The 26,464-nt window shown below is 38.9% G+C and overlaps 1 protein-coding gene across 1 annotated transcript; it reads left to right on the top strand.

Annotated features, from left to right (window-relative positions):
* Window positions 1-483: 483 nt before the first annotated feature.
* LOC143295938 (ubiquitin thioesterase OTUB1-like) lies at window positions 484-17,368 on the top strand. Its single transcript, XM_076607627.1, has 9 exons — window positions 484-530; window positions 3,001-3,053; window positions 4,597-4,695; window positions 5,313-5,431; window positions 6,514-6,598; window positions 9,967-10,070; window positions 13,113-13,203; window positions 13,804-13,923; window positions 16,545-17,368. Exons 1-9 carry the CDS (start codon window positions 497-499, stop codon window positions 16,629-16,631), a joined length of 792 nt encoding a protein of 263 aa, XP_076463742.1. The 5' UTR covers window positions 484-496; the 3' UTR covers window positions 16,632-17,368.
* Window positions 17,369-26,464: the final 9,096 nt, after the last annotated feature.

The raw sequence follows: 26,464 nt of genomic DNA, 5'->3' as shown, positions 1-26,464 counted from the left end.
ATGAACACAGTACGTCACGCCTTCTTGAGTGACCGAACTGAACAATGTCAGTATTTTTCTCTTGGAAAAAAAAAAAAAAAAAAAAAAGCTGGAAAAACGGTGGACTGCATGGTAACATTTCAGAATGGACGGGAAAACTATTCGCAGAGACCCATTCTTTAAGTCGTTTGACACACAACCGACAGAGCTGGAGGAATTCTTCCTTCAGTGACTGATCATGTGGAGAAGAAAAACAAAACAACAACAACAAAAACAAACACAAAAAAAACAACACCAACATTTATCACCACTTTCCTCACCCGAATACATTTATTTTGTAATCCACGTTTGATATTCATACATACACTACTTTTGTTCGAAACTGACAAAAAACCAAATCAAATCCAGTTTCTGTTGGATTTTCTGTTCTTTCTCCTTCGCTCTCACTGCTCGCAGCACGTGGTAGAATGCTTCCTTCGTAAACTTCCTGCTATTTGCACATGCGCAAAAGTGGGTAATGATGGCGGAGGCAGATACCACATTCGATCCAAGTAATTTCTTTATATTTCCGTGTTTCTGTTTGCTGGTTTTTAGATTGACAGTGTGTGCTCTGCTTTTTAGGTATTTATGTACGCCGCTACTGCTTTTAAACTTGTTGCTGTTGTGCTGAATACGCTGGCATAAGTAGCAGATTTGCTTTGTTGAAACTGAAAGTTGAAAACAGGAGTCGTTGCAACGGGAACCTTTTTACAAGTTTATCAAAAAGGAATGGGTATTCTTTGGCGGGCATTGTTAGACGATAGAAATAGAATTAAATCGTATATTCGCTCAATGATGATTAAACATGGTAGAGGAAATTATGTTTACCTCGATGATTAGCTAGTGCTACTCGTGCTAGTGGTACTGCATAAGTGACTGTTCCTTTTACAAGTTTTAGTTTAATGCCCTGCCCATGTTCATGATGATCATGCACTGATACTGAAGGGGGTATTCACAAATATATTTTTATACAAATAGTACATTTCATTATTTAGGATCATAGCCTCAACCAAGCTTTGAAATTCTACAAATCTGCTGGAGGGGGACCTAGACTATGATTAGAAATGAAGAAGAAGAAGAAGAATCTTTGAAGTAAAAGAAATCAATAAAATAAAATAAAATGAAAGTTTGCTTTTTACATAATATATAAATACATATCTATTCCTTACCTAGCATATCACTAGCTTGAATGATTTTGATACATGCTCACAGATGTTGAGTGTCTGCAGTCCAGGCATGTAGTTTTGTGTTTCAGGAGGGGAGTGTGTTCAGGTGTGGGTGTGGGTGTCTTTATGTGATAGTTTAAAACTGTATACTTCATGAACAATTTAGGTTCATCACATCATGGACAGTGTGGCTTGAGCTTGTTATGCATTGACACATATGACAGGTCCACAGATGTTGGAACACTTGTTAAGAATTTCAGTCAAGTCCTCAGCGGTGTGAAGTGACAAATGATACAAACATGCATGAACCACAGGCTGCCAGATAAAGAGCGGATGTCAGACAAAAAATTCTTAAGCATATGATGTGCAGTCAACAGTAAACAATACTGTTCTTGAGAACAGACCCTGACTGAAAGAGACTCCAACAATGTATGTGTGGCTGCAGTGTTATCCTTGCCATGGTTCGAGTCCAGGGTGCACTGCAGCATTTGGACTAGGTCCATCATCAGCAGTGTCCTGAAAATCACAGCTTCTGTACATATCTCTGTCTACCCATTATTTTCATGAAGAACTGGTTTGTTTTGTGAGTCATTGGTTGGGGCCTGGACATTACCTTATAAATGTAGTTCAAGGGCCCCTATTTTTCACTTTTTTAAAGTCAGATTTCCACATGATATTTGTGCACATATAAGGATAATTATTCAGGCTTGTTTGACTTATCATGGAGAAGTGTGTTGGAGGCGCATCATGCGAGACTTCATGATCTCCCACTAGTGCCTCGGGACTTATCTCTAGGCTTAAGCTGGACACTCTCCAGGGCTGCAGGAAAATTGTAAAGGCCATGTTAATGTACAGCATTTACAAGGGCCTCGTTGACCTGCAACCCCCGAGGGTACTCTCAAGCCAAATCCCCGACCTTCCAGAGGGGTGCCCAGGACGTTAGTCCCATACTCTGTACTGATGTCCATAGGCATTATTTCTCCCCTTCAGCTATCCATATCGGGAATGCCCTTCCCTTCTCTGCCATCTTTAGGCCTACTGACTCTCCAGCTGCTTTTACGTAAATCTCCAGCTTGACTGAATCCTGGACTTCAGCCCCACCCTACTTTCATTGGAAAGTAGGGTTGTTGGAGGCTAGAGCTCTGTCTTGGGCTATGGTAGCCAAACTGGCCCAGCTGGAGATATGAACATCCCAGTTGTTGTTTTGGGTTTGTTTGTTTGTTTGTTTTCCAGCACTCCTATCCATGTGGGGTTTTACCCCAGACTCCTGGGCTGTCCACATTATTGTGAAGAAGAAGCAGAAGTGTGTAGAGTATATTTTATGCTGTTTTAGTATGGTTTTTCACATATGATTTGCAATTTGTATCATTGTCTTGGTGTATATGTCTTTTGGGGAGGGGGTTTCTTCACTTTTGTCTTCATGTGCTGTTGCATGCTATTATGCACTATTGTTAATGTATCATTTCATGTGAGGTGTATAGAGCCCATTATATGGGGAGTTTGCACCACATAAATACTTTAAATATTATGTATCCTTTTTTTTTAAGAGCTCATATAATGAGATCAGTACATACTGTGGCTGTCATGGAAATTGAGTGTTAAGTGTATACATTTTTTTTTTTTAATTGAGTTCAAGTGCAGTAATTTTTTGTGTGTGTGTTAGTACATATTATGACTTTCAAAGAAAATAATGTTCACTCCTTCTGTGCAAGTTTTAAAAACAAACACACAAAAAGTGTCTCTATTAGTATACATATTATTAGATACATGCATACAACTGCATTCATTATATGTACAATTTCATTTTGTATTGCAGATCGCAACTATGATGATGAATCTATGTCACTGCAGAGAGCGATTGAAAAACAGGTATGTTAGACATCTAACTCTCTGTCTTCACTCTACTTCCTCCCCCACCCTCTTTTTTGTCTTTTTCTCTTCCTTTCAGCTCTTTTCTCTTTCCTTTACTTTCCTTTTGTTTCCTTCTCAGTTTTTTCTCTCTTTCTTTCTCTCTCTCTCTCTCTCTCTCCTCTCTCTCTCTCTCTCTCTCTCTCTCTCTCTCTCTCTCTCTCTCTCTCTTTCTGATTAGTGTTTGTGTTCCCATCTTCACCTGTCATCCATCCTTCAACCCATATAATGATGTATCTCTCCCTGTCAGTTTTTTAGATTTTCTTCCTCAGTCTCTTGTCTTCCAATTTCAGTTCTTCCTGCCCTGCCTTGCATACAGCATGTGGTGCTGCTTATTGATTTTAACAACTTATTCTTGAGGTTGTGACATGCAAGTACTTTCATGGTTCACCCTTTGTGATTTACAGCAAAGTAGATCAGATGGTTTGCAAGCTGACAAAGACTTGAGCGGCATGCGATGATTAATCAATATGCACAACACTGTACAGATTAGATTTCACTTTCCATGAGCTTTTAGTTTTATAAATAGTTCTTAGGCATCTATTTTGGACAAGTGTCAGGCTTCCTGAATGTAATATTTTCCATGGAAAATGTACTCACTGAGGGCACATAACTTGAAAATGCCCAATGCACAGTCTGTGAAGAAAGTTGTCAATGACTGACATTGAACATTTTTGAACCATTGAAGACATAGTCTGGAGATTGAATTTCTGTTAGTTCAGTTCAGTACCTGTATTAATAATAATAATAATAATTCATAACTTTTCTATGGTACGATATCCAGTAGTAATGCTGCTCAAAGTGCCTTACATCATCGAGCCAGATATAAACATAATATAAAAAAATTACAACAGCTCAATCCACTGCATTCACAGAACGAATAAAAAAAGCATGATCCACCAGACAGTAAAAATATCAAGTCAATAATACTTAGATTAAAAAGAAATACATTCCATAAAAACACACATTTTTTAAACACACACACACATGCACGCACACACACGCACTCTCACTTGTACACACATGCATGCGTGCGCGCACCCAGACACATTAGATATATCAGCTGCACTAAAACAGGATTACGTGAGTATAATTATCTCTAGCATAAAACTCCATGTGGTGAACAGACTTTGGACCATCCATTGTGCTGAGTACAGAAATGTGTTGTTATAGTATCAAGACAGTGAAGTGAAAAAGGGGGGGGGGGGGGGGGGGAGAATACCCAATCGCTGTTTCAGCCTGCAGTAATTCTGGTTGATACATTTTAGAGCACACATAAAGTGTCTCTGCCAATGACTTTCTCATTTGGATCATGTTTACCAACCAGGACCAATGACCATGCATTTCCTCTGACAACAAACAGCAAGCTTGAGCATTGTTCCATTGTTTGTCTACACTCGTCCATTGGATGATGGGTGCTGTAGAGGAATCAGACACGAAACACAGTCAGCAACAGGCATTCTGTAAACACAACAAAATTATAAATCCTTGCATAATGTTTCAGATTGCAGACACCCAAGACCTGATTGGACCATGCCAGACTATCGATGAACTGGTGGAAGAGTATGCCAAGGAGGATCAGGTCTACCGACAGAAGCTTGAAGTATATAATTCATTTTGTGGATTCAGGCCATTGTCATTAACAAATGAACTAACAAACAAACTTTTTTTTTTTTTTTTTTTGAGGGGAAGAAGGAATAAGTTCATAAGGCTTGTTTTCAGCTTGCCCTCAATAAAGGGAAAAATATAACAAACTTGCAGTATGAAAAGCTTAACATTTCATAATTAACATGCAAATTGTGTCATAGATAGCAAGCAAGTCAGGCAGCCAGTCCCAAATATAATTTAGTCAGTCACTCAGTTCAGTCACTCAGTCAAATTTGATCAGATAATGGTGTGCATAGAAATGCACAATGAGAATGAGACACAAATGTACACATTAATTAGTTGAATGAAATGAATGGATGAATATGTACAGTTTGTCTGGTGCTTCATTAAAATTTAAATTGGTTATAAACAGACCTGTAAGTGTAGATAATCGAACAGAAAAATATGGGAATGATCAAAAAGCAAAAAAAGAAAAAGAAGATTGTTGAGAAATAATGCGCTTTTCATTGTCAAACTTTAAAAAAAAATATTGTTGAGAAATAATGCGCTTTTCATTGTCAAACTTTAAAAAAAAAAAAGGGAAAAGCTTCAGTCTTTGGAATGTCTCTTCAGGATCTCAAGAAACGCTACAGCCACATCCGCAAAGTGCGTGGGGATGGAAACTGCTTTTTCCGAGGCTTTGGGTTTGCCTACTTGGAGAGTCTCCTCAATGACCCAGAGGAATTCAAAAGGTGTGTGCTGTTGACAAGGTCAGCAAAAAAGAAAAAGGAAAGAAAAAAAATTCAACTTTAATTTTCTGGAAAACATTCTTAAAGAACATACGCACACACAAACACACAGAGGCACATACACACACACATCCACGCACATGCGCACACACACACACACACACACACACATATATATATATATATATATATCATCATCATCATCATCATGGCCTGGCTTCGCTGACGAAGATCTAGGAAGGGCGTTGTCCACGTCTGATGCAGGCACGCTCATGGCTGACAAGGCCAATGCGGGAAAAGCAGAGTCGGCCGCAGCGGTTGCAAGGGAAAGTCTGGTCTGGGTTCGCGGCTGCAGCGTCGTGGTTCTTCCTCCTTCTGCGTTTGTCCGCAAGGCTGGCCCTGCGGTTGTTTTCGAAGGAGGAGACAGCTTGGTGGATGGTGCGTCGCCAGGTCTCTCGATCAGCGGCTACTGCGGACCACTGGCGATGGTCAATGTGACAGGCACTGAGAGCTTTCTTCAAGGAGTCTTTGTATCTCTTCTTGGGTGCTCCTCTGTCACGGTGGCCAGTGGACAGTTCGCCATACAGCGCGATCTTGGGCAGGCGGTGGTCCTCCATCCTGGACACGTGCCCTGCCCAACGTAGCTGGGTCTTTAGCAGCACACATACATACTCTTACAAACATCTCATCTCTTAAAACCATTTGGAGAGACCAAAGCTTTGACACACAACAGACCTGGAGGAATCTTTTGATTAGTTATTCTTTGTGGCACCTATGAGGGAGAAGAAGAAAGCACACACACACACACACACACACACACACACACACACACACACACACACACACACATGCAGCTTTTTAGCCACCAGCATTCATAAAAACAAAAAAAAAAGATTGATATATGCTCATTGAAGCAAAACACCTGAACTCGCTCACACACATGATATGCATATTCACTCAAACCCATACAGAATCACTGGTACACACACAGCTATCATCCGCATGTTACAATAAAAATAACACAGTATGATAAAGATACACCACCCACCAAGTATCAATGGCTAATGGTGCATCTCTGGCCACAGGTTCATTGGCATCGCGGAGAAAAGTAAAGATGATCTGCTGGCACTTGGCTTCCCACAGTTCACTATTGAAGACTTCCATGAGACGGTTTGTGCGCCAATACTTTTTGAATTTTAGGTTTTCACTTCAGAATCATAATAACTTCATTGTATATCTGTAAGAGAAATTAAGTGTGTTGAATTCTGTAATAGACCGATGTCGGGTTGTAGGTGGGTCCTCAACCTCGACCGGTCACGTGACAAATTGTCACGTGACCGGTCGAGGTTGAGGACCCACCTACAACCCGACAACCGATATGAACAGATGACAAGCATGACAGTAAAATTTGGCATACAGCACATATATATAGCAAATAAATAACACCCACAATAGAGTCATAGCAAACCAAGCCCCCCCCAAAAAAAACACATCAACTTTCCGCAATTTAAAACACACACACACACACACACACACACACACACACTGGATTCCGGAAAGGAAGATCTACAACTGATCATCTGACCCGTCTCACTACCCAAATTAAAAAACAGTTTTCTAAGCGAAAAAAGTATCTTTGCCTCCTTCTTTGATCTTACTAAAGCTTATGACTGAGTATGGCATAGCAGACCGTTATTTAAGCTGAAACAAATTGGTCTGTCGGGTCATGTTTAAGTGGGAGATATATAGTGGCAAAAGTGGGAGTAACTTTATTAACCTCTAGGCCTATAAACATGGGAATCCCGCAGGGTTTCATTATTTCTCCATTGTTGTTCAACATTATGCTTTATGATTTACACACACGTTTTTTCATCATCTACCAAGCTGGCTCAATATGCGGTTGATATTGCTATATGGATTCAGACATCCTTGAGGAAAAGGACAAGCCTACATTACATCAATTATGTACAGAAACATTTTCAGGGTGAACTCGATAGACTGAGTAGCTATATGAACTCTAATGGTTTTGAGTTTTCTGTAGAAAAAACACATTTGATCCTCTTTAATAATGGTTATAATCTAAGCAAACTACCACATTTTTTGGGGGAGGACGTGAAATATTTTTCAAGGCGGAAATAAAATTTCTTGGGATCCTATTTACTTCAAAACTAAACTGGAAGAAACACATTGATTCAATAGTGACTAAAGCAGTTAAAAGTTTAAATTTCTTAAAAATTGTAAGTCACTCTCCTTGTGGACAAGCTCCAAAATTCTTTTACATTTAGCGACATCTCTCGTAAGATCAAGATTGACCTACAGTCAAGAAATCTTCTTTTCTGCTCTGCCGACGTTTCTAAAGAAGCTGCGAATAATTGACAGTAAAGCTGTGAAACTGGCTTTAGGGGTACCTGTGCATACTAAGACCTCAGAAGCCTGTAAGCTCGCGGGTATTCTACCACTAGATGAAGTCAGAAAATTAAGTTTTGCTAAATACATTTTGTCATTCCTGACATAAAAACAGAAAAATCATATTATTTAGGTAAGGGACATTCATTTTCAGCTGAATTGGGGGCCATCCTTATGGCTTTAAATCATCTTGTTGATATACCAATCATAGTAAGTAATATCCTATTTTGTGTTGATTCTCAGTCTGTTTTAAACAGTTTGTTCCTTTTTGAGAATAATCAAAGAGAAGATTTATTTTTTGAAATTAGGTATTTATTGCACTCCCTATTTGTGAAGGGTACAAATGTTGATTTTTGTTGGATACCATCCCGCACTGGATTCCTTTATAACGACCAAGCAGACAGGGCAGCAAAAAGGGGAGCAAAGAATCATGTAGATAGTATAAAAGTATATTGCCCATTGTCATCCAAGGAAATAAGCAATATACTAGAAAGAGACTTTTATAGGTGCTTGAATTCAAGTCTAAAACCTCGTCAGTTGACTCTCTCAGACCTTGGTCCAATTCGCAGACCAATTCTGAGTTTAGCTCTCAGACTATTATCAAATTCATTACAGATATTATCAAATTCATTACGGACCAAGTATTGTTCTAATGTCAAATAAGCATATAATTTTCGACTGTAGCATGATGAAGCCTTATGTACACGAAAGTGTGTCTTCACAAGTGACTGAGAACGTCGTTGTTTTTGACTTTTTGCATTCATTATCAGTTGTTTCGCTTGTCAGTTTAACGACTTCTCTTTTACGAAGTCCTTTAAGTAATTTCCTGTAATTGTATTTAGATTTTTTTTTCAAATTTCACCCTCATTTGCCCAGTTTCCCTCAACCCTCCATTCATTCACATCTCCCACCCCTTCTAACCGATAATACTCAAATGTATTCATAAATACTTTAACGATATGTGTGACAGGACATTAAACAAAAAATTCCTACACACACACACACACACACACACATGCATCCACGTACACATTTTACATGTTCTCTTGCTTGACAAATTAAACAGATATGATAATCAAGTAAAAAAAACAAAACAAAAAGCTACAACAAAAAACATATGCAACAAGCATATAGCTTTTGGTAGCTTCTCAAGGTTTGACCAGGAAATCTGGCTTATTTTATGGACACTACTCCTGAGATTAGTCCCTCCTCCCCCCCAAACCTCCTTTCCAAGCTTTGAAATCCTCTCCATGGCATCCCAGACCTGTGTCTCATTGGTTCATATCAGTAGGATGGTGGAGTGGTTTCCACCCTGCATGGTTGGTTGCATAACTCTTTTTCACTTGACGTGATGTCATCCAGGATGCATCCACATGTGTTCCAGACATGTTGACCATGTTCTGCCTACTTTTTTTATTGTTTTTTTTTTTATGTGTGTGTATGTGTGGTGTCCCATATTGGACATTCTTTTTTTTCATCACTCATTGTTCACTCAGGGTTGAAGCATACCTTGAACCCCTGTTCTTACATGTGTTTCTTTACGGAGTAAGGTGGCAGAATGGTCAAGATGTTTATCTGCCGATGCAGTGTTCGTGAGGGTCTGGGTTCGAATTCTAGTCTTGCCCTTTCTTCCAAGTTCGATTGCAAAATCAAGCTAAGTGTCTAATTCAGAGGAGATAATAAACTGAGGTTCTGTATGCAGCATGCGCTTGGTGCACTGAAAATGAACCCATGGCAACATAAATATTGTCCTATTGCAAAATTCTATTGGTGAAATCCGCTCTGGTACTGTGATAGATTCACATAGATATATATATGCATGCTCTCAAGCCCTGACTAAGCGTGTCAGGTTTTACTGCTGGTCAGGCATCTTCTTAGCAGAAGCAGTTTAGCTTAATATGGATTTGTCAGAATGCAGTAATATCTCTTGGAAAAACTGTGACTGAAATAGTTTCTGCCTTTGATTTTTCTTTTCTTTTCTTTTCTTTGCTTTAGTGTTTAAATGCCTATTTTAAACGTCATTATTAACATTGTACAGGTCAGCGCAATTGAACTTGTTTTACAAAGAAAGGCGCTTTATAAATCAAATTATTATTATAATCATTATTATTATTATCATTTTAAAATTTCAGTTCATGGATGTGGCGGGTCAGGCGGGAAAGAACATGACTGTTGAGGAGCTGCAGCAGTGCTTCAACGACCAGGGGCTCTCCGACTACTTTGTCGTCTATCTCAGGTCAGAACAGCAGGAGAGGACCAGCTCTCATTGCTCTGTCTTTGTCACATCAGCGCCTTTTAGTCTCGGAACAGAAATTAGAAACCAACCCACATTTTAGAAAAAAAATGGGAGTTTGATGAAATAGAATGAGTGAGTGTTTATGTGTGTGTGTGTGTGCATGCTCTCTCTGTGTGTTGCATGTGTGTGAGCGCATGTGCTTGAGAGTGAGTGAGAGGTGGGAGATGCTGGTAGGAAGGAAGGGGTGTGTGGGAGGTGGGAATGACCAGGTGTTGGAAGAGGAATGTGTACACTTGAAGATATACATATGTTATAGTCCAGCTAGAGCGATCAAGTTGTCTCTTGTGTGTGGATGGAACGTCATCCCAGCTTTTTCACTGCCTCACATTTGTTTAACAGCTGTTGTATCATTTTCTTTTTCTTTTTTTGTTCTTTTTTTTGTTTTTTTGTTTTTTGAGGCACTATCAGTATGTGCAGGTTTTTAAGTTGCAATAAATTCATTAAAATGTGAATGAAAGAGTGGACTTTTTAAGAGAAACAAATATTTTTAACAAGATTTAGATATTTTTAATTGCATGTTTTTTAAAAAAGGCATACTGTAAAGATTTTTTGGTGTCATATACTGTACCATGTCAAACTGATCCAAACTAGGCCTATGGTTTGCTCTGTTTGGCCAAATTTCGCGCTAAAGATTTGTTGTGGTCACAGCCCTGAGATGGCCTAAGTGGCTGGCTGGGCTGTAAACATAAAAATTTTAAATAAGATATTTTATTTACAGTTTTGAGAAGATTTTTTGTTGAAACGTGGTAACAGCCCTGAGATGGCCTAAACGGTCGGCTGGGCTCTAAACAACATGAATTGAATTGAATTGAATGAAAGAGTGTAACTTTTGTCCTTATTTCTACCTGAGTAAGAAAGCAGCAATGCTGCAGTAAGAAACTGCAAACTGTGTAACAATGCCCAAATGAAAATAGATCTAGGTGTGTATGTGGTGGGGTTGTTGTTTTTTGTTTTTGTTTTTTTTTTGGGGGGGAGGTGAGGGGGTTGTTTTGTTTTTTCTATTGCAGAGTAGAAGTGGTATGCATTTAGCATGTTGAATGATAAGCACCACACAGAAGACATCTGGACAAAAAGAAAAAAGACATACAGAATGTGAAAAACTAAGGTTAAAACGGAAGTCTGCCTTCGTGGTTGATGATGACTATTTTGTGAAAATGAATTGATCAAATGTAATATATATATGAATTGTAGTCTTGTCCACACTAATGTTTCTAAGTTTTCTCCAAAATAAGTCTTTGTCTTCACATAGCAGGTTGCTTCCCTTTAAGTAAGGACCTAGAATTTTGAAATTGTGAAAAAAAATGATGTATAACCAGAATGACTCTGTGTGTGTGTGTGTGTGTTCAGAATTTATAGAAGTGAAAGTTAAGTCATTTTAGATGTTTTGTTTTTGATTTTAAAAAGCTGAACTCTTCCTATTTTGTTGGAGTATGAAATAAAGTGCTAGTTATGTAGATTTATTTGTCTAATTTATCATTAATTTTTATGAAAGTCTTTTTAATAGAGGCTCTGAAACAAGTTCAGAGCACAAAAAGAACTTACATAATATAATCAGGTTATTATGGGCAAACCCTAAAATAATAGATATACAGAGAGTCGCACGGCAATTTCACCGATGTATGATACTTATAGCTCTCTAATATGATGAAAGACATAATAAGATAGGGACCACAACAAACACAAATGGGTTGTCAAGTTTGTGAGCCTATGGTGTGGTGTCAGCCTGTGTCTGTTATGAAAATCTGCTTTATAGCATTAAAATAGCTGATCTATTTCAGTCCAAAATCAAATCCAAACCTTATATCATTAAAATTACTTATCTGTTTCAGTCCGGACTCTGTAATAGTTGAGATCACCTGAGATCTTCTACAGACAAATTTTAGAATTAAGCAGTATATGTGACAAGTAATGATATGACCTAACCTCAGTGTCAAATGTATAGCCAGTGAAGGATTTTATAACAAAATAAGATATGAACTAAGATTATGAGGACACTGCAATACAACAAACATGATTTTACAATGAGTGATAGATATATAGTTTTATGAACAGTTTGGGGTGTGCTGTATAGATTTAGTTTTATAAAGAATTTGGGATGTTTATGCAAAAAAAAAAAAAAAAAAGAAGAAAAGCAACAACAACAACAAAAAACCTAGAACACCATATTTTCAAATTTTGAATGTTGACTCAGCATCTTTGTCTCCTGAGTGCCTTGAGTGGGTCAGTTATTCGCACTTGTGACATTTGTTATGGTCAGTCACCATGTCAGTCAGTTGATAATGAACAGTCCCCTTGGCTACATCTCCCACAATCTTTTCAGATCCATTTTCCATGATGGGTAATTAAGATAATTCTTGTGAGCAGACATTGATGAGTAGCAAACAAGGATAAGGGAAGGGAGATAATAAAACCTGTAACGAACAGCAAAGCACAATTTGGAATTTGGAATTAAGCACAAAGCAGTTTGGAACAACACTCAAACTCTGAGTCAGACTGGCATTAGCCATGTTAAGTTGTAGTTTTGGACTTAATCTTTTCTAACTCAGGCTTTGAAGATTTTTCAAGTTGGTCCTTGGTCGCATTGTTGATAGGTAAAATCATGCATGTTACATTTAGCCCAGCACAACACACAGGGACCGTTTCAAGGTTTGAAAACCATCAGTTCTTAAAACCAATCAAACAGGAACTAAAAAAGCAATGCTAAAAACTGAAAGGTCACTTAGAACAACATAGAAAAACGTTGAAAATATCAGTCCAACCCCATCTTGTTCAGTCTGCGTAAAATGTGTATTGAGTTAAAGACTTTGATAGTAAAACAAATACACTTGCAGACAGAAAAAAAAAGGCTGGTGCTGCACTGTAGCTGCCATTGAAGAGCAGCCCTAATTTCACACAGAGAAATCTGTTGTGACAAAAATATATTGTGGTATATGAAACTGTTGTTTTAACATGCGATGTTTTTCATGTCGGGCTGTTTTGCAGGTTAATTGTTTCGGGCCACTTGCAGAAAGAGGCCGACTTCTACAACAACTTCATCGAGGGAGGTCGCACAGCTAAAGAGTTTTGTGGGCAGGTTGGTGAACCATCTCATCCATAACCTGTTCGGTCTCTTGATCTGTTTGTTTGGGCGTGTTTTTTTGTTGTTGTTGTTTTTTTTTTTGGTTTTTTTGTTTGTTTGTTTTTTTTGTTTCGGTTTTTTTTAATAGTTTTTTGTTTTTGTTTTTTTAGGTGATAATATGTTGTGTGTGTGTGTGAGTTGTGTGTGTGTGAGAGTTGTGCGTGTGTGTGTGTGTGAGAGAGAGTGTCTGTGTGTATTATTCTCAGTGGACAAGGTGTTGACAGTTCCCACTGTGTCATTATGATCCAAACTTTAATTTCAAGTGATTAGTTTCAAGTGAAGATGGAATTCACTCACACAGTGTGAGAGAGGCCGCAAAAACAAAAACAAAAGAAAAACCTGTTTTGAGAAGGACCCAAACGAGATTGAAAAAAATAATGTGCAATTTTTTTCTTCTCCCAGGATGTGTGAAATAGACTTTTTTTCTGTTTTATGAGCACAGGCACACAAAGACAGACAGACAGACATACACACACACACACACACACACACACACACACACACACACACACACACACACAGTGACAAAGGGACACCATGTTGCTTTGATAACAGGAGGTTGAGCCCATGGGAAAGGAGAGTGACCACATACATATCATCGCCTTGTCCAGTGTGCTAGGTACAGCTGTACTGGTGGAGTACATGGATAGGGGCGGAGACACCAGCTGCAATCAGGTACGTTTACAACTGTACTGATAGAAGTGAGGAAAAAGGAACAAAGAAATAAATGAAGTAAATTCAAGATTCAAGACGATTTATTCATATATTGGCCAAGGCCCCTTATGAAGGGGTATGTGAACATGATACAATGCAAACACCATAATGCAACATACATGGAAAACTTGATAAAACATCAGTACCAAATGAAAACTAGCCAAGCTACAAAATATAGCGCAGAAGAATCGGTATTCTCATGACATAATGGTTTCTTGGACTTTGAAAGCTTTATATAAATACAAAGCAAGGTTTCTGAGAATTTTACAGGAGGTTGAAGACAGGTTCAGTTTAAACATGTTTGGTTGTCTAAATGAAGTGGAGAAAAAAAAGAAAAGGAAAGACAGTACAGATTTAGGAAATAGTTAACCCATTCCATGCTTATAAGCCATCAGTTGACATCGCAGTAAAACTGCTTCCACAGTTCCATAAAGCAGTCTGCTGATGGCACGCATGTGTTCCAATTTTCCCTTCATCTGAATTTGGTTCAGTCAGCATAAAAATACCAAATAGCTAGATTGATGTGTCCATACTAATACATTTATAGTATTTAAATGAGCCACTGTCAGGAGGAAGACCCCTTTCTTGTTAATAATGATTTGATAACTGGATCACAGAGGAGTGATGTGAAAAGCAGGTTTAATTACACATACTTAACTGTGAGCCGGAGTCTGCACTAGTGGGTCACGGTAAGTATGTTACTTAAACGTAGTTTTAGATAGAAAATTTCCTTTTGCTGCATATATATATATATATATGTGTGTATGTGTGTGTGTGTGTAAAAGAGGCAGTAGAAACCTTGCCACGTTGAAACTGTCATTCTGGTCAGCAGCCTTACACAGTTTTTCAGGCTATAAAAAATTATTATGAATAGGGATGACAGTGGAGATGGATTTCTCTTGTCTTCAGGATGATTCGTTAGAAAAAGAAGCTGGAGACGACATCGATGAAACTGACAGCAAATGTTCAGTGCTTGTAGAGACAAAAGCTATTAAAGCACACAGCAGAACAGAGTGAAACAAAAAACAAAACACAATGTTTTATCCACCTAAGTGGAGACAACATTTTCGCAATACATGCATAGCAGAACTAAGTGCACAAAATAACTGGAAAATAAGTCTAGATTATGAATCATCATTGAGTGTTTTCACAAAGCAGATACTATATATTTTTTCCTGTATCTTGAATAGTTTTTGTGCTAGAATTTTGCATCCCCGCTGTGAGAAGTAAGTCTTTTGGTCAGCATTGTTTCTCTTTTCGTGGCCCAACTGTCTGGAACCGACCCCTGGTGCAGATCAGCTCTACTTCTTCCATATCATTCAAGTCTTTCCTGAGAGTGCACTTCTTTAATATAGAAACCCCCAACCTACCCCATTGTTCTCATTGTGTACCTCTTGCCTCTGTGTGTGTGTGTGTGTCTTGTGTATGTTTATCTGTTTTTGTATAGCGCTTTCAGCCCTGTTTAGAGAATAGGTGCTATTTAAATTCACATTATTATTGATTTTCATTTAACATTACCCCCATCATCCTAAAAAAAAAAGTCCTGTTAATGGGGAGCACTTAAAAACAATATTTTCTGAGATAACCATTCCAGCCTTTCTGTGTTAAGACCATGAGTAGTCTTTCCTGTCTACCTGATTCTGGCTGAATTGCATGAATGGAAGGGGTACTCCACTTAAACCTGACATCTCAAAAACGTGGAATGAAAAAAAAAGGAAAAAAGAGAACAAAAACAAAATAAAACAAACAAACAAACAACAGGATGAACACAATGATAACAGAAACAAACAAAAACAATTTCATGGAATACAATTCACTTTCTGACTTTCAGTACTATGACATAATCAGGTGGTGACACTTACTCCTGTTGAAGGTTGTGGGATTTTAGTAGTTGTCGTTTGCCAAGGTTTCTTCCAAAGTCATGTGCAGGAAGAATTTTCTGATGAATTGAGTTAGGGACAGTGTTTGTATGTGTGTGTGTGTGTGGGGGGGGGGGGGGGGGGGGGGGGTTGTGCATGTGTGCATGACTACTACCATGATTGAGTGACACAGGAAACAAATGTAATGTTTTATTGATACAAACATACAAACAAAAAAAAACCCCATTCTTGGGCAATTCTTTGTGAATGTTTTCATAATGCTGGACAATGTTGCTTTCTTTGATAGTCAACAGGTGTTTTTCTTACTCATGTCCAACTCATCACTTTTTTTGTTTTGTTTTTGTTTGTTTGGGTTGTTTTTTTTTGCTTTGTCGTAGGTGTTTAATCATGTTTTTAGCTGTGTGGTAGGTGTTTGTACTCATGTCTAACACATCACTGTTTTTAGCTGTGTGGTAGGTGTTTGTACTCATGTCCAACCCATCACTGTTTTTAGCTTTGTGGTAGGTGTTTGTACTCATGTCTAACACATCGCTGTTTTTAGCTGTGTGGTAGGTGTTTGTACTCATGTCTAACACATCGATGTTTTTAGCTGTGTGGTAGGTGTTTGTACTCATGTCTAACACATCGCTGTTTTTAGCTGTGTGGTAGGTGTTTGTACTCATGTCCAACCCATCACTGTTTTTTGGTGTGTCCTGGGGCCAGGTGGTGGTGCCAGAGGGGGGACGGCCTGCTGTGCGTCTCCTGTACCGGCCTGGCCACTATGACATTCTCTACTCTAACAACCAGTGATTGATTGATTGTTTCTTCTTCCAGTGGTCTTCATCGTGTGTTTGAACATGAGTTTGTGAAAGGTTATCATCCCTCTCCTTTTCCCCAGGTTTTTTTTTTCCTCCTTGAACCATGATTCTGTATGGTTTTTTTTGTTTTTGTGAGTGGTTTGTGTGTGTGCGTGTAAGTGATTTGTGTGTGTGTGTGTGTGTGTGTGTGTGTGTGTGTATTGTGGATGTACTTTTATGTGGGTGTGTGTATGAAACTTGGTTTATTTGTCATATGTTATAATTTGCATGTTTAATTCTTCTAACAGCCCTTCCCCTTTTTTCCTTTCTTTTGTTTCAGAAGGATATTGTCAATATGTTTGCTCACTGTCTCAGTAGATCTTGTTATTTTCCAGATTACAATAAAAAAAGAAAAAGAAAAGTGTATTTTTTATGAGTGCATTATTAATGTTGATACTGTCAAAATGTGTGAAGTTACATGCTGAATCACAGGTTAAATGAACTGCAAGTTTAGGTTAGAAATACTTCCAAAATGAAATAACTGACTAGTGTGAAAATGAATGAAATCAGACCTGGTGGTGTCACTAACAAAGTGTGTGTGCTTTCTCTTTTGTTGTAATTTTATCTTTGATATTTATTATGTTGTCTGTCTTTTGGTGGTTGTTCTTGTTATTTTTCTCCATTAGTATTTGCAGGAATAAAGATACAATGGAAAATATTTTGTCACACATTTGTGTGTGTGTATGTGTGTGTGTGTGCATTTCCTTCAAAATATCATGTTCCATTCAGAAGTGAATCCAATATTACCTTTCTAGAAATTGCTAGATTCACAAGCAAGCTAAAAGATTTTTTTTTTTTAATCGGTTGTTATTGTACATATTACAAGTGTATGTATGAATGGATAGCATCGAACATCAGCAGTTTGTGTCATGCAGGGTTTTTTGGGGTTTTTTTTATAGCTTCTGTTATCTAGAATTTTCCATGCCTTAATTGTTCCAAAGTTGACATACAGACATTTCAGACTTTCACAAAACAGAATCATAGCAGTTACAGATCAAAGAATTGTGTCTACATTTGACTGAACGCAGATTACATGCGTTAGTACTTAACTCTGGGTTCTGTCTTGCTTACTGGTTGCACTCGAATGATTGAAATGTATCATTATATTTTGATTCCTATTATACCACTGAAATTACTGAATATGTATGAACAACATAGGTATATGCATGTGTGTGTGTGTGCGCGTGTGTGTGTGTTGTTGCTGTTGTGTTTTTTGTTTTCATTTTTGTTTCTTTAACACTGATCCTGCCTGAGAAATTTGATGTGGGTTGCAAAACTTCAAGTAAATAAGTACTTCATATTATGGAATCCTGGCACTGAAACAGAGTGACCAGTGATATATGCAGCTTCAAACTTGTGTTCATGATGTAAGAGGTGATTAACTGAATCTGGTCACTTTGCGCATGTGGCATCTTGCATTTGACTTTGAGTCAGCATTCTTTAATCTGTTTATTTAGGTATTTATTTTGGTTTCCCTTTCTTCTCCAGAACAGTTCAGAAGATGCTGATTTAAAGTAAACACATTTGTGGATGTGAAAAACAAACTTAAGCAGCAGAATTGACCCCATTGTGCCGTATTATTTTTGTTGACATGTTATGTGTGCAATTCCCTTGAACACGATGAAAGCTGGTTCACTTTGAAGAAACTTGGAATTGGAAGCAAGTTGTTCAGAAGATGGTCATACTGTTATCATTAACACCTAGGTTGCCTATATGACAAGATAACTCGTCAGCGCAAGCATGTACGCTTCGCTGCCACATTGAAGAGATAACTCGCCATCAAAATATTCTGACTTTTCCCTGGTTTGCATTGAGTTCGTTGACAAAAATGCTGGTAGCTTCAGCTTTGGGAATCTTTCTAGATTCTATTCATCACTAGAAACCCCATCTACGTCATGAGGCAGTCCTTTATTGGAACGTTTTGGTTGGATTATTGTCGCAGTTTGCCCGCTCAACAAAATGTCAGACCCTGTGCTCAAGACATGCAATCGTGGTTGCATGAAACCAACCAAGATTGGTATCTTTAGCTGATTCTCAGAAAGAATTGAAGTGTAAATTCGAAGGAGAAGACAGTGATGAACTTTTGTAAGATGATTTGATAGAAAATAAAGGGAGCAATGAAGAGACTGGCCAAGACATGACCATCAGTGAGTGATGCCGACTTTACAGCCCTAGCAGACGACAGAACATAACCAAATTTTTAGCAGGACACCGTGTGAGCGATTTTCTTGGCACTCAGCTAACACGATCTGATGAGAACTAGATGATGTGACGGTGTGCGAGAGGGGTGAAGAGGAGGGGGGTGGAGACCAAGGGGGCGTGGCCTCACATCCATATTATGACTTGGAGAGGTCACAATGCATTATGTATGTCTCTCTCTTTTTTTTTTTATATATATATTTTTTTTTTATTGTGGTTGTTCAAGTATAATTTGTGTGTGCAGGTATTATCCATTTGTCCAGAAAATATGATCTTTTAGTGCAAATTATCTCACTAACGTTTGTTACAAACAAGTTGAAAATGTGACAAAAAACAAAACACTGATTTCAAAACAACAGCATGTCACTGAAAATATATAAAATGGGAAAACATCATGTGTTTTGTATTCTTTATTCATTTACTTTTCAGAAAATATATACTTTTAAGGGTCTTTCTCCAATAACAAAGTGCACAGAATTTTTTGAAAATATGTTCCCATTTTTTTGTGAAAATACCCTGGCAAATTGATTTCACTTAAATCTTATTTTCCTGGCAGCAAAAGGGTTAAGGGAGATTTCTTGAGCAGGTATGTCTTGTGCATAGTTTTTAGAGCACTATTATTACACTTATGATAATTTTCGAGATGTCTGAAGATACTTGTTTTACTTTCAGGGTGAAATTAAAGAATTTCTGAAACGACAAAAAAAACACAAAAAAAAAACATTCAAAAGTCAAGCCAAGACTGAGTCGGTTACATATAGAAAACTTGGACTTTTATTTATTTATATATTTATTTTACCAAGTTTCCCCAAGCTTGCAAAAGATGGAATACACAGTTGGGTCTTACACATGACCTGTGTGTCAGGTTCGATACTGAACCTCAACCAGCATAACACAAAGCTGTCACTCTTGTCCAGTTCCGTGATGTTATCGGCTTGATACTCATTTTCTGTGTGTTGCAGACAAGACTTATCATCATATCCACTTAAGTAGTGTCAATTTTTGTCATACCTGTGTTCACAAAAGGGACATATCGTTTGGGTTCTCTTCCCTGTTGCAAGGGCCTTGATGATATGTTTCTCGTTTGTGCACCAGTCTGTCGTTCTGATTGAACTGGCCTATTTCTGGAAATCTGTCACCTGCATAGTTCACTCAGTGTACTTAGTTGAAGCTGCTTGTATGTCACCTCTGCCTGGGTAGTTGACTCATATACCTTAAAATTGAGCTCTTGGCTTTCTCGTGGAAATTTTAAGGTGTATTGTGTTTGGTAGATCAGTAAAAGAGATACTTCAAGGGTTGTTTGGCTGTGACTTGAATTGCACATAGGAGTGGATTCAGAACATCTCAGTTTGACTCACTGTTACACATATAGTAATTTTGAATGAATGTGTCATCCTTATAATATTGGCAGAAAATGGGGACCATATTGACTGAACATTGGCTTTTTACATCTCCCAGATCTATCTTGGATTGTTAAAAGGCTTATATCATATCAAGAGAATATATAGTTTTAAATGAATTTCCTCTGGCAGTTATAGGGAGAAAATAATACTCTCTGGATGGGAGATATAGTCAAAACATTTCTTATTCGGTTGTCGACAGATGTTTTGGAGTGAGCGATAATCTTAGCCTTGATCTTGTGCATGTACTTTTCAATGAGCAAACCTTTTGATGAATTTGTATTTGAGTGCATATTGTTGAGTATGTCTCAGTGTTTTGGTGTAAGTGTGAGTGTGTGTGTTTGTGTTAGTGATGATCTCGCTTTGAGTGCATGGGTGTGTATTTTGTATTGTTATTTTTCTTTTTTGTTTTATCTTTAATTAAACTGTGAAATCTCATAGTGTTAACCACAACAGAAAGTAATTTTTGGTTACAAACATATCCATTTTGCCTTCATTCTGAACTTCTTGTGAATCTCTGTGTGAAGTGGATGTGGATTACACACAGTTATTTCCTGATCCGTGTCTTTATACAAGAACCAGGGCTTAGTGTTAAGAATATTCCTAAGTCTATGAAATTTGCATGGAGTCAGGAATGTTTCTAGTGCTAAGCAAACATAGCACTGCAAAGATCGCTCACGTAACCCAGCCCAAATTTTCAATTAATGTGCTTGTGCAAAATCTACATAACACCCACACATTTTATGCTTTTGTCTGAGAATGTGCATATATACACATGCTTGTAGTGTTTAAAGCATTATACTATATTGTTACACACATACGCACACCTTATACCCACAAACACACAGACATGCTTATAGTGTTCAAAGCATTACAGGTTTATTGTTACACACACACACACACAGATTTGTTTCAATGCAAGGAACAGTAAAATATTTTATTTCTGACACATTATATTACATTGTATTTTTATCAGAACAGATTTTGCTGTGTGAAATTCGGGCTGTTGTCCATGGGGAGAGCACATCACCACAGTGCACCACCTTTCAGTTTTCTTTTTTTCTTCTTTTTTTCTTCTGTCTGCAAATGTACTTGTTTGACCCTTTTGTTGCCATGGGTTCTTTAATGTGTGCTAAGTGCATGCTGCACACAGGATGTCAGTTTATCATTTGATCCGGATGACTAACATTAATGAGTTTCCCAGATTTATTCAAGAGATGTTAGGATGTCTTTATTTCTAGCCCCTTGATGTATGACATGTTTGGTGGATGAATGGCATAATAAGGTCACATCTCAGGAAAGGAGATAAACTTTGGATGATAGGCCAATGTCTTTATGTCTATGTTATTAAGCCTCCAGTCAGAGTCATTGTGGGTATACATAGGCACCCTCTTTTCTCAGGATATTTTTGGTAGGGATCGATCTTCAACGGATTTGAGACTCTAGTCCACAGTTACAGAGACAATCAGACTTTGGGAAACGAGTCCCCCCACCCACACCCCCCTCTTTTTTTCTGTCATGGTAAGAGTGTCTGTGTTAGTCTGTTTTGACAACTTTTTTGCAGGATATTGCAGTTTGATTTTTCTTTTTTTTTTTTTGGTACTGCCACTTTACCCACACTAATGTGAGTGCAATCATGCTCAGCATGGGTATGTTTGCACCCTCTCTCTTCCACAGGCAGGCACATTCATTTTCTTTTCACAAGAAATGTACTTTGTAAGCCCATATATATATACTCTCTCTCTCTCTCTCTCTCTCTCTCTCTCTCTCATACATGCTCACACACACACACACAGTAGGTGTTGCCATCTTTTGACTCACAGTTACAACACTCATGAATACCACCACCCCAGTTTCATTACTTGCAGCACAACAGCCTTTTCATAATTCTCATTTCTGCGTCAGAGTATTATCACACTGCACATAACTTGAAATATGTTTCTAAATGTTTCCTTGTATTAAGTTAAAATGCGTTGTTTGTTGTTTTCTAACAATGTCACCAAGTACAGTGGACTGCAAGAAATTATCCTGATCTGTGACACTGGTATGATAGGTGAATCTGCCTGGTTCCACCCCCCACCCCTCTTTGTTTTTTTCTAAAACATATTCACATGTGCATGCACACACACACACACACACACACACACACAGTAGCTGAGTAAATGTGACAACTGGGAATAGGAAAATTGGGATCACTAGTTTAGTTACAGATGAATCGGGGAACAGATGAATTGTGATACCATTATTCCATTCTGTTGCTCATTTACAGATCATTGGAAGCCATCCATTCCCTGTGTTCCATCCCTGCTATAGTATCCCATCCTGTTGCTGATTACCTTTGACTTACCACACTATCCATTCACCCACTTCGAATTCCATGTGCTGGAAATTACAAGGGGAAGATTTGAAAATCTGAAGTGTGTATTGTAATATGCTGGGTGTTGATTTCTCTGGGTGTATATCAAGTGGTGTTTCTCTTCTCGCTGACTTTGCAAGACGGGAGATGATTTCGTTTACATGTTAGTTTCTGGATTGTGTGCTGAGTACTGTTTCGATTTATACAATATTTCATTCAAATAAAGTATTTATAAATATGTGTGTGTTTGTGTGCGTGCTTACGAGTGTGTGTATGTGCGAAATAGAGAACATTGATGTTTGTGCTATTAATTGTCTCAACCAGTGTCCACACACTTGGCTGACAGTGAACTGTCCAGTAACCATAAACTGTCCAGGTGAAGATCGAAGCGGCTGTAAAAAGAACTGTTTCAACAACAATAGTTCGTCAGTTACAGAGGTCTGTTTCTAGATCCAAATTTACAGTTTTAAATGTGACTTGATTCGGGTTACCTAGTATGTCCGTCTTTCTCTTTCCTTTTCTGTCTTCTGCTTGCTCTCATCTCGTACATTCCACATTTCCACCTCCTCAGTCTTTTGAATGAGACTGTAAACTGAATGCATGCATAAAATCTTGTGCACATGTTAAACACCTTTCCCATTTTTCGGAAGGGAAGTCCAGTTTGGCTTGCTATGGGCTGATGACACGCTGGTGGATGATATGTATTCACATAGCATGCATTATCCCCAATGACAGATTATAGTTACCTTAATGGTGGGGTTAAAAATGGTTGAAACTGAAAAAAAAACTACCCCACAAAAAATCCTACACCCTCCTCTCCCACTCCCCGATCCTGCTCTATTCACTGCTGCAGATTCCTCTGCCATCAAGTTGGCATGCTGTCGACAAGAAGACATGTATGGAGTCGATACTTTCGGCATAACAAACCGGAGTGGATGCCCTTGTCTCTGCCATGCAACGGCCAACACAAAGTCTACTCGAAGTTCAACGAAGTCGAAACGTCTCCACGAGAGACAAGAGCACAAATCTGTCGCAAAACCCTGTGGAGAACTATAATTATTCGAAACAACGATAGATGCTACTGTGTCCCTGAAACAAACGCCGACCAGTACCGATACTCGTACTTCCCAAAGACAATAATTGAGTGGAACCATCCAAACGATACCATCGTCCACAAAAAGTCAGTGGATAGCTTCAAATCGGCTCTGGCAAAAGCCAGAAGCCAGTAACACCAACGCGTTGCGCACCACCACCGTCGCGTCTATGCCAGTAAATGGAAGTAAGCGACGTACTGATCCAGATCCAGAATAGTTCAGACGCCTAAAACCACGATAGAACAGGACCAGAGTTTCACAAGCCTCCCCAACCCACTGAGAAATCTTCTCATTCTGTAAGACAGAGCAGAGAAAGTAAGATCGCACGACGCCATCTCCCATGTCAGTGTATTCAGTGTTGGCAGGATTTATCGAAAGAACAGACTGCGCATGGCACAAAACATTAAAATAACCAGCTTGCGCCAATAATTAGTGTCCATGAAGTCATGTGACAAAGAAGCAATGTGAAAACAGTTTTTATGTCGGAAGCATGAATGAGAAGACTGCCTATCAAAACAGCACACAGTTTACTACCAAATCCGGATGAAAAAAAAAGAGTAACTTTGTGCTAAATTTGTCCAGAAACTATGTGTGCTGAGCTCTTGTGTGTATTCGAAACCATCGATGCATCTTAATATATAATAATAATAATAATAATATAATATCGTTGCAGACCTATATTTAGGCTTCTCAGCCTTTAGTCTGGTCATAGTACTCGAAATCTTATTATCACAAACGTCCAAACACTTTTTCTTGTTTCTTTTTCCCTATTTACAGCTATTTGTACATGTGATCTGCCCAGTGATTGTCCACCCTAGCTTTGAAAGTGTTGAGAGAGGGGGCGCTGACCACAGAATCTGGTAGGGCGTTCCACGGGTTCACCACCCGGAAGGAGAAGTAGTGCTGGCGCATTTGTCCATTGCATGGCCTCTTCTTGAGCCTCAGGTTATGCCCACGGGTCTGTCTGTTACTGTTTTCTAGGACCAGGGGGCTTTCCACTTTATACAGTCCATGAGTAAACTTGTAGACCTCAATCATGTCCTCTCTGTCCCTACGGTACTGCATGCTGGGTATTTTCATTCTGGCTAGGCGCTCCTCATATGTACTTTTTGCCAGCCCGGGGACCATTTTTGTTGCTCTCCTGAGAACACCCTCGATGAGGTCTTTGTCTTTCTGGTAGGGGGTGACCACGCAACACTGGCAAATTCCAGGTGAGGGCGTATCAGTGCAACGAAGAGCTGTCTCATTGTGTCCATGTCTTGGTACTGGTATGACCTCTGATCAGCGCTAAGATCCTGTTGGCCTTGTTGACTTGTGTCATCTTACGCGGTTTTGTTTTGATTTTTTGTTGTTTTTGTTGTTGTTGTTGTTTTAAGAAACAGTAACAGGATTACAGTAACAACTAGAATGGCAATGCAGTTCTGGCTATACCTGGTAATTCCATTAAACTGTACTGTTGTCGCTTGAATTCACACTGTTTGATGTCGTCCACTGCACGTGTGTGTCTTTGAGAGTGTTGCCATGTTTTCCAGTGTCTTTTGAGCCTTCGGTTTCGGCTATAAACTCCTGAGCGCCGCCCTCAGTTGGGGAATGTGTGGCGCAGAATGGAAAAGCATGAACTGATGAATGCACATGATGGGAGAAAACTACCACTGTAGCTGGGCATGAAAAGAGCTTGTCTCCAATCGACCACACAAAAACATTGTTGCAGGAGATGGAGGATGATCAGTACGGACACATAAGTCGAGGGTCGTGAGTCCGTCACCATCAATAAAGAAGAGTACGCTGTGTTCATAAGTAGACTGTCCTTCATCGTTTCACGCCACATTATTCGCATAAAAATGCAGACTGCAATAGTGATCTCAAAGTTGGCTATTGTGAAGAAAAGTAACTACAGCGACCACTGCAACAAACAATGGGCAATTGTCTCCCTTCGTCTGCAAGGACTACCGTGAATGAGGTCTCTGGGGACCTTAGATTGCACGTGTGTACGCACACAGGTGCATTTTTTTTCTCCCCCCCCCCCCCTCCCCCCCCTTTTTATTTATGCCTGGTTTATTACAATCGCTATCAACAACGAATCAGAGTTTGCACTGGCATGCGCCAGTTCTTTGAGACAGTCGTAGGAGACCAAGAAATAATCAATTTTATTTACAAGTTCATTATGTGTGTCGTGTTTCTGTGATTTTTTTTTTTCGGTAAGTTTGTTAGTGACTTTCCGAAGAAAGTTTACATCTAATCTGTTTTATAAAGTAATCATCAGTAGGCCTTTTCCGTCCCGCCGATTTCATTATATCAAGTTGACACTTAGTTCAAATGAAACAAAGTGTTTAAAAAAAATGCGCGCGGCGCACACACACACACACACACACACACACACACACAACACACACACACACACCTCTGTATATATACAGAGAGAGAGAGGGAGAGAGAGAGAGCCAGTCGAGCTTGGGCTCGGGGATTGTGTGGTAGACTGAGGTGGGAATGAATGACATAACACAGTGGCGGTCGACATCACTATGATCAGCAAGACTCGACAACAGTGTATGGTATTCTCAGACGGGTTGCCTCATGGTGACTTGAAACGAACAGTTAGTGTGGAGCTGGCGTTGGGATGCCTGGGTAGGGAGTATCCAGCCCGAGCGGTACAGTATGGAAGAACTGACCTCAGTAAGAATGCACTGCCAGACTGGCGAACATTTTAACTCTCTCCATACGAACGGCGAAAGAGACG

Source organism: Babylonia areolata, chromosome 21, assembly GCF_041734735.1.
Source record: "Babylonia areolata isolate BAREFJ2019XMU chromosome 21, ASM4173473v1, whole genome shotgun sequence".
NCBI lineage: Eukaryota > Metazoa > Mollusca > Gastropoda > Neogastropoda > Buccinidae > Babylonia > Babylonia areolata.
The sequence above is the reverse complement of the archived record's forward strand: the minus strand, read 5'-3'. Positions and strand labels throughout refer to the sequence as shown.

Bases quoted from the DNA above. Each gene is read 5' to 3' on its own strand.
- LOC143295938 (XM_076607627.1), top strand. From the start codon at position 497: ATGATGGCGGAGGCAGATACCACATTCGATCCAA. The intron at 4,696-5,312 runs GTATATAATTCA...ATGTCTCTTCAG, and splicing joins TCTACCGACAGAAGCTTGAA to GATCTCAAGAAACGCTACAG. The intron at 6,599-9,966 runs GTTTGTGCGCCA...TTAAAATTTCAG, and splicing joins TTGAAGACTTCCATGAGACG to TTCATGGATGTGGCGGGTCA.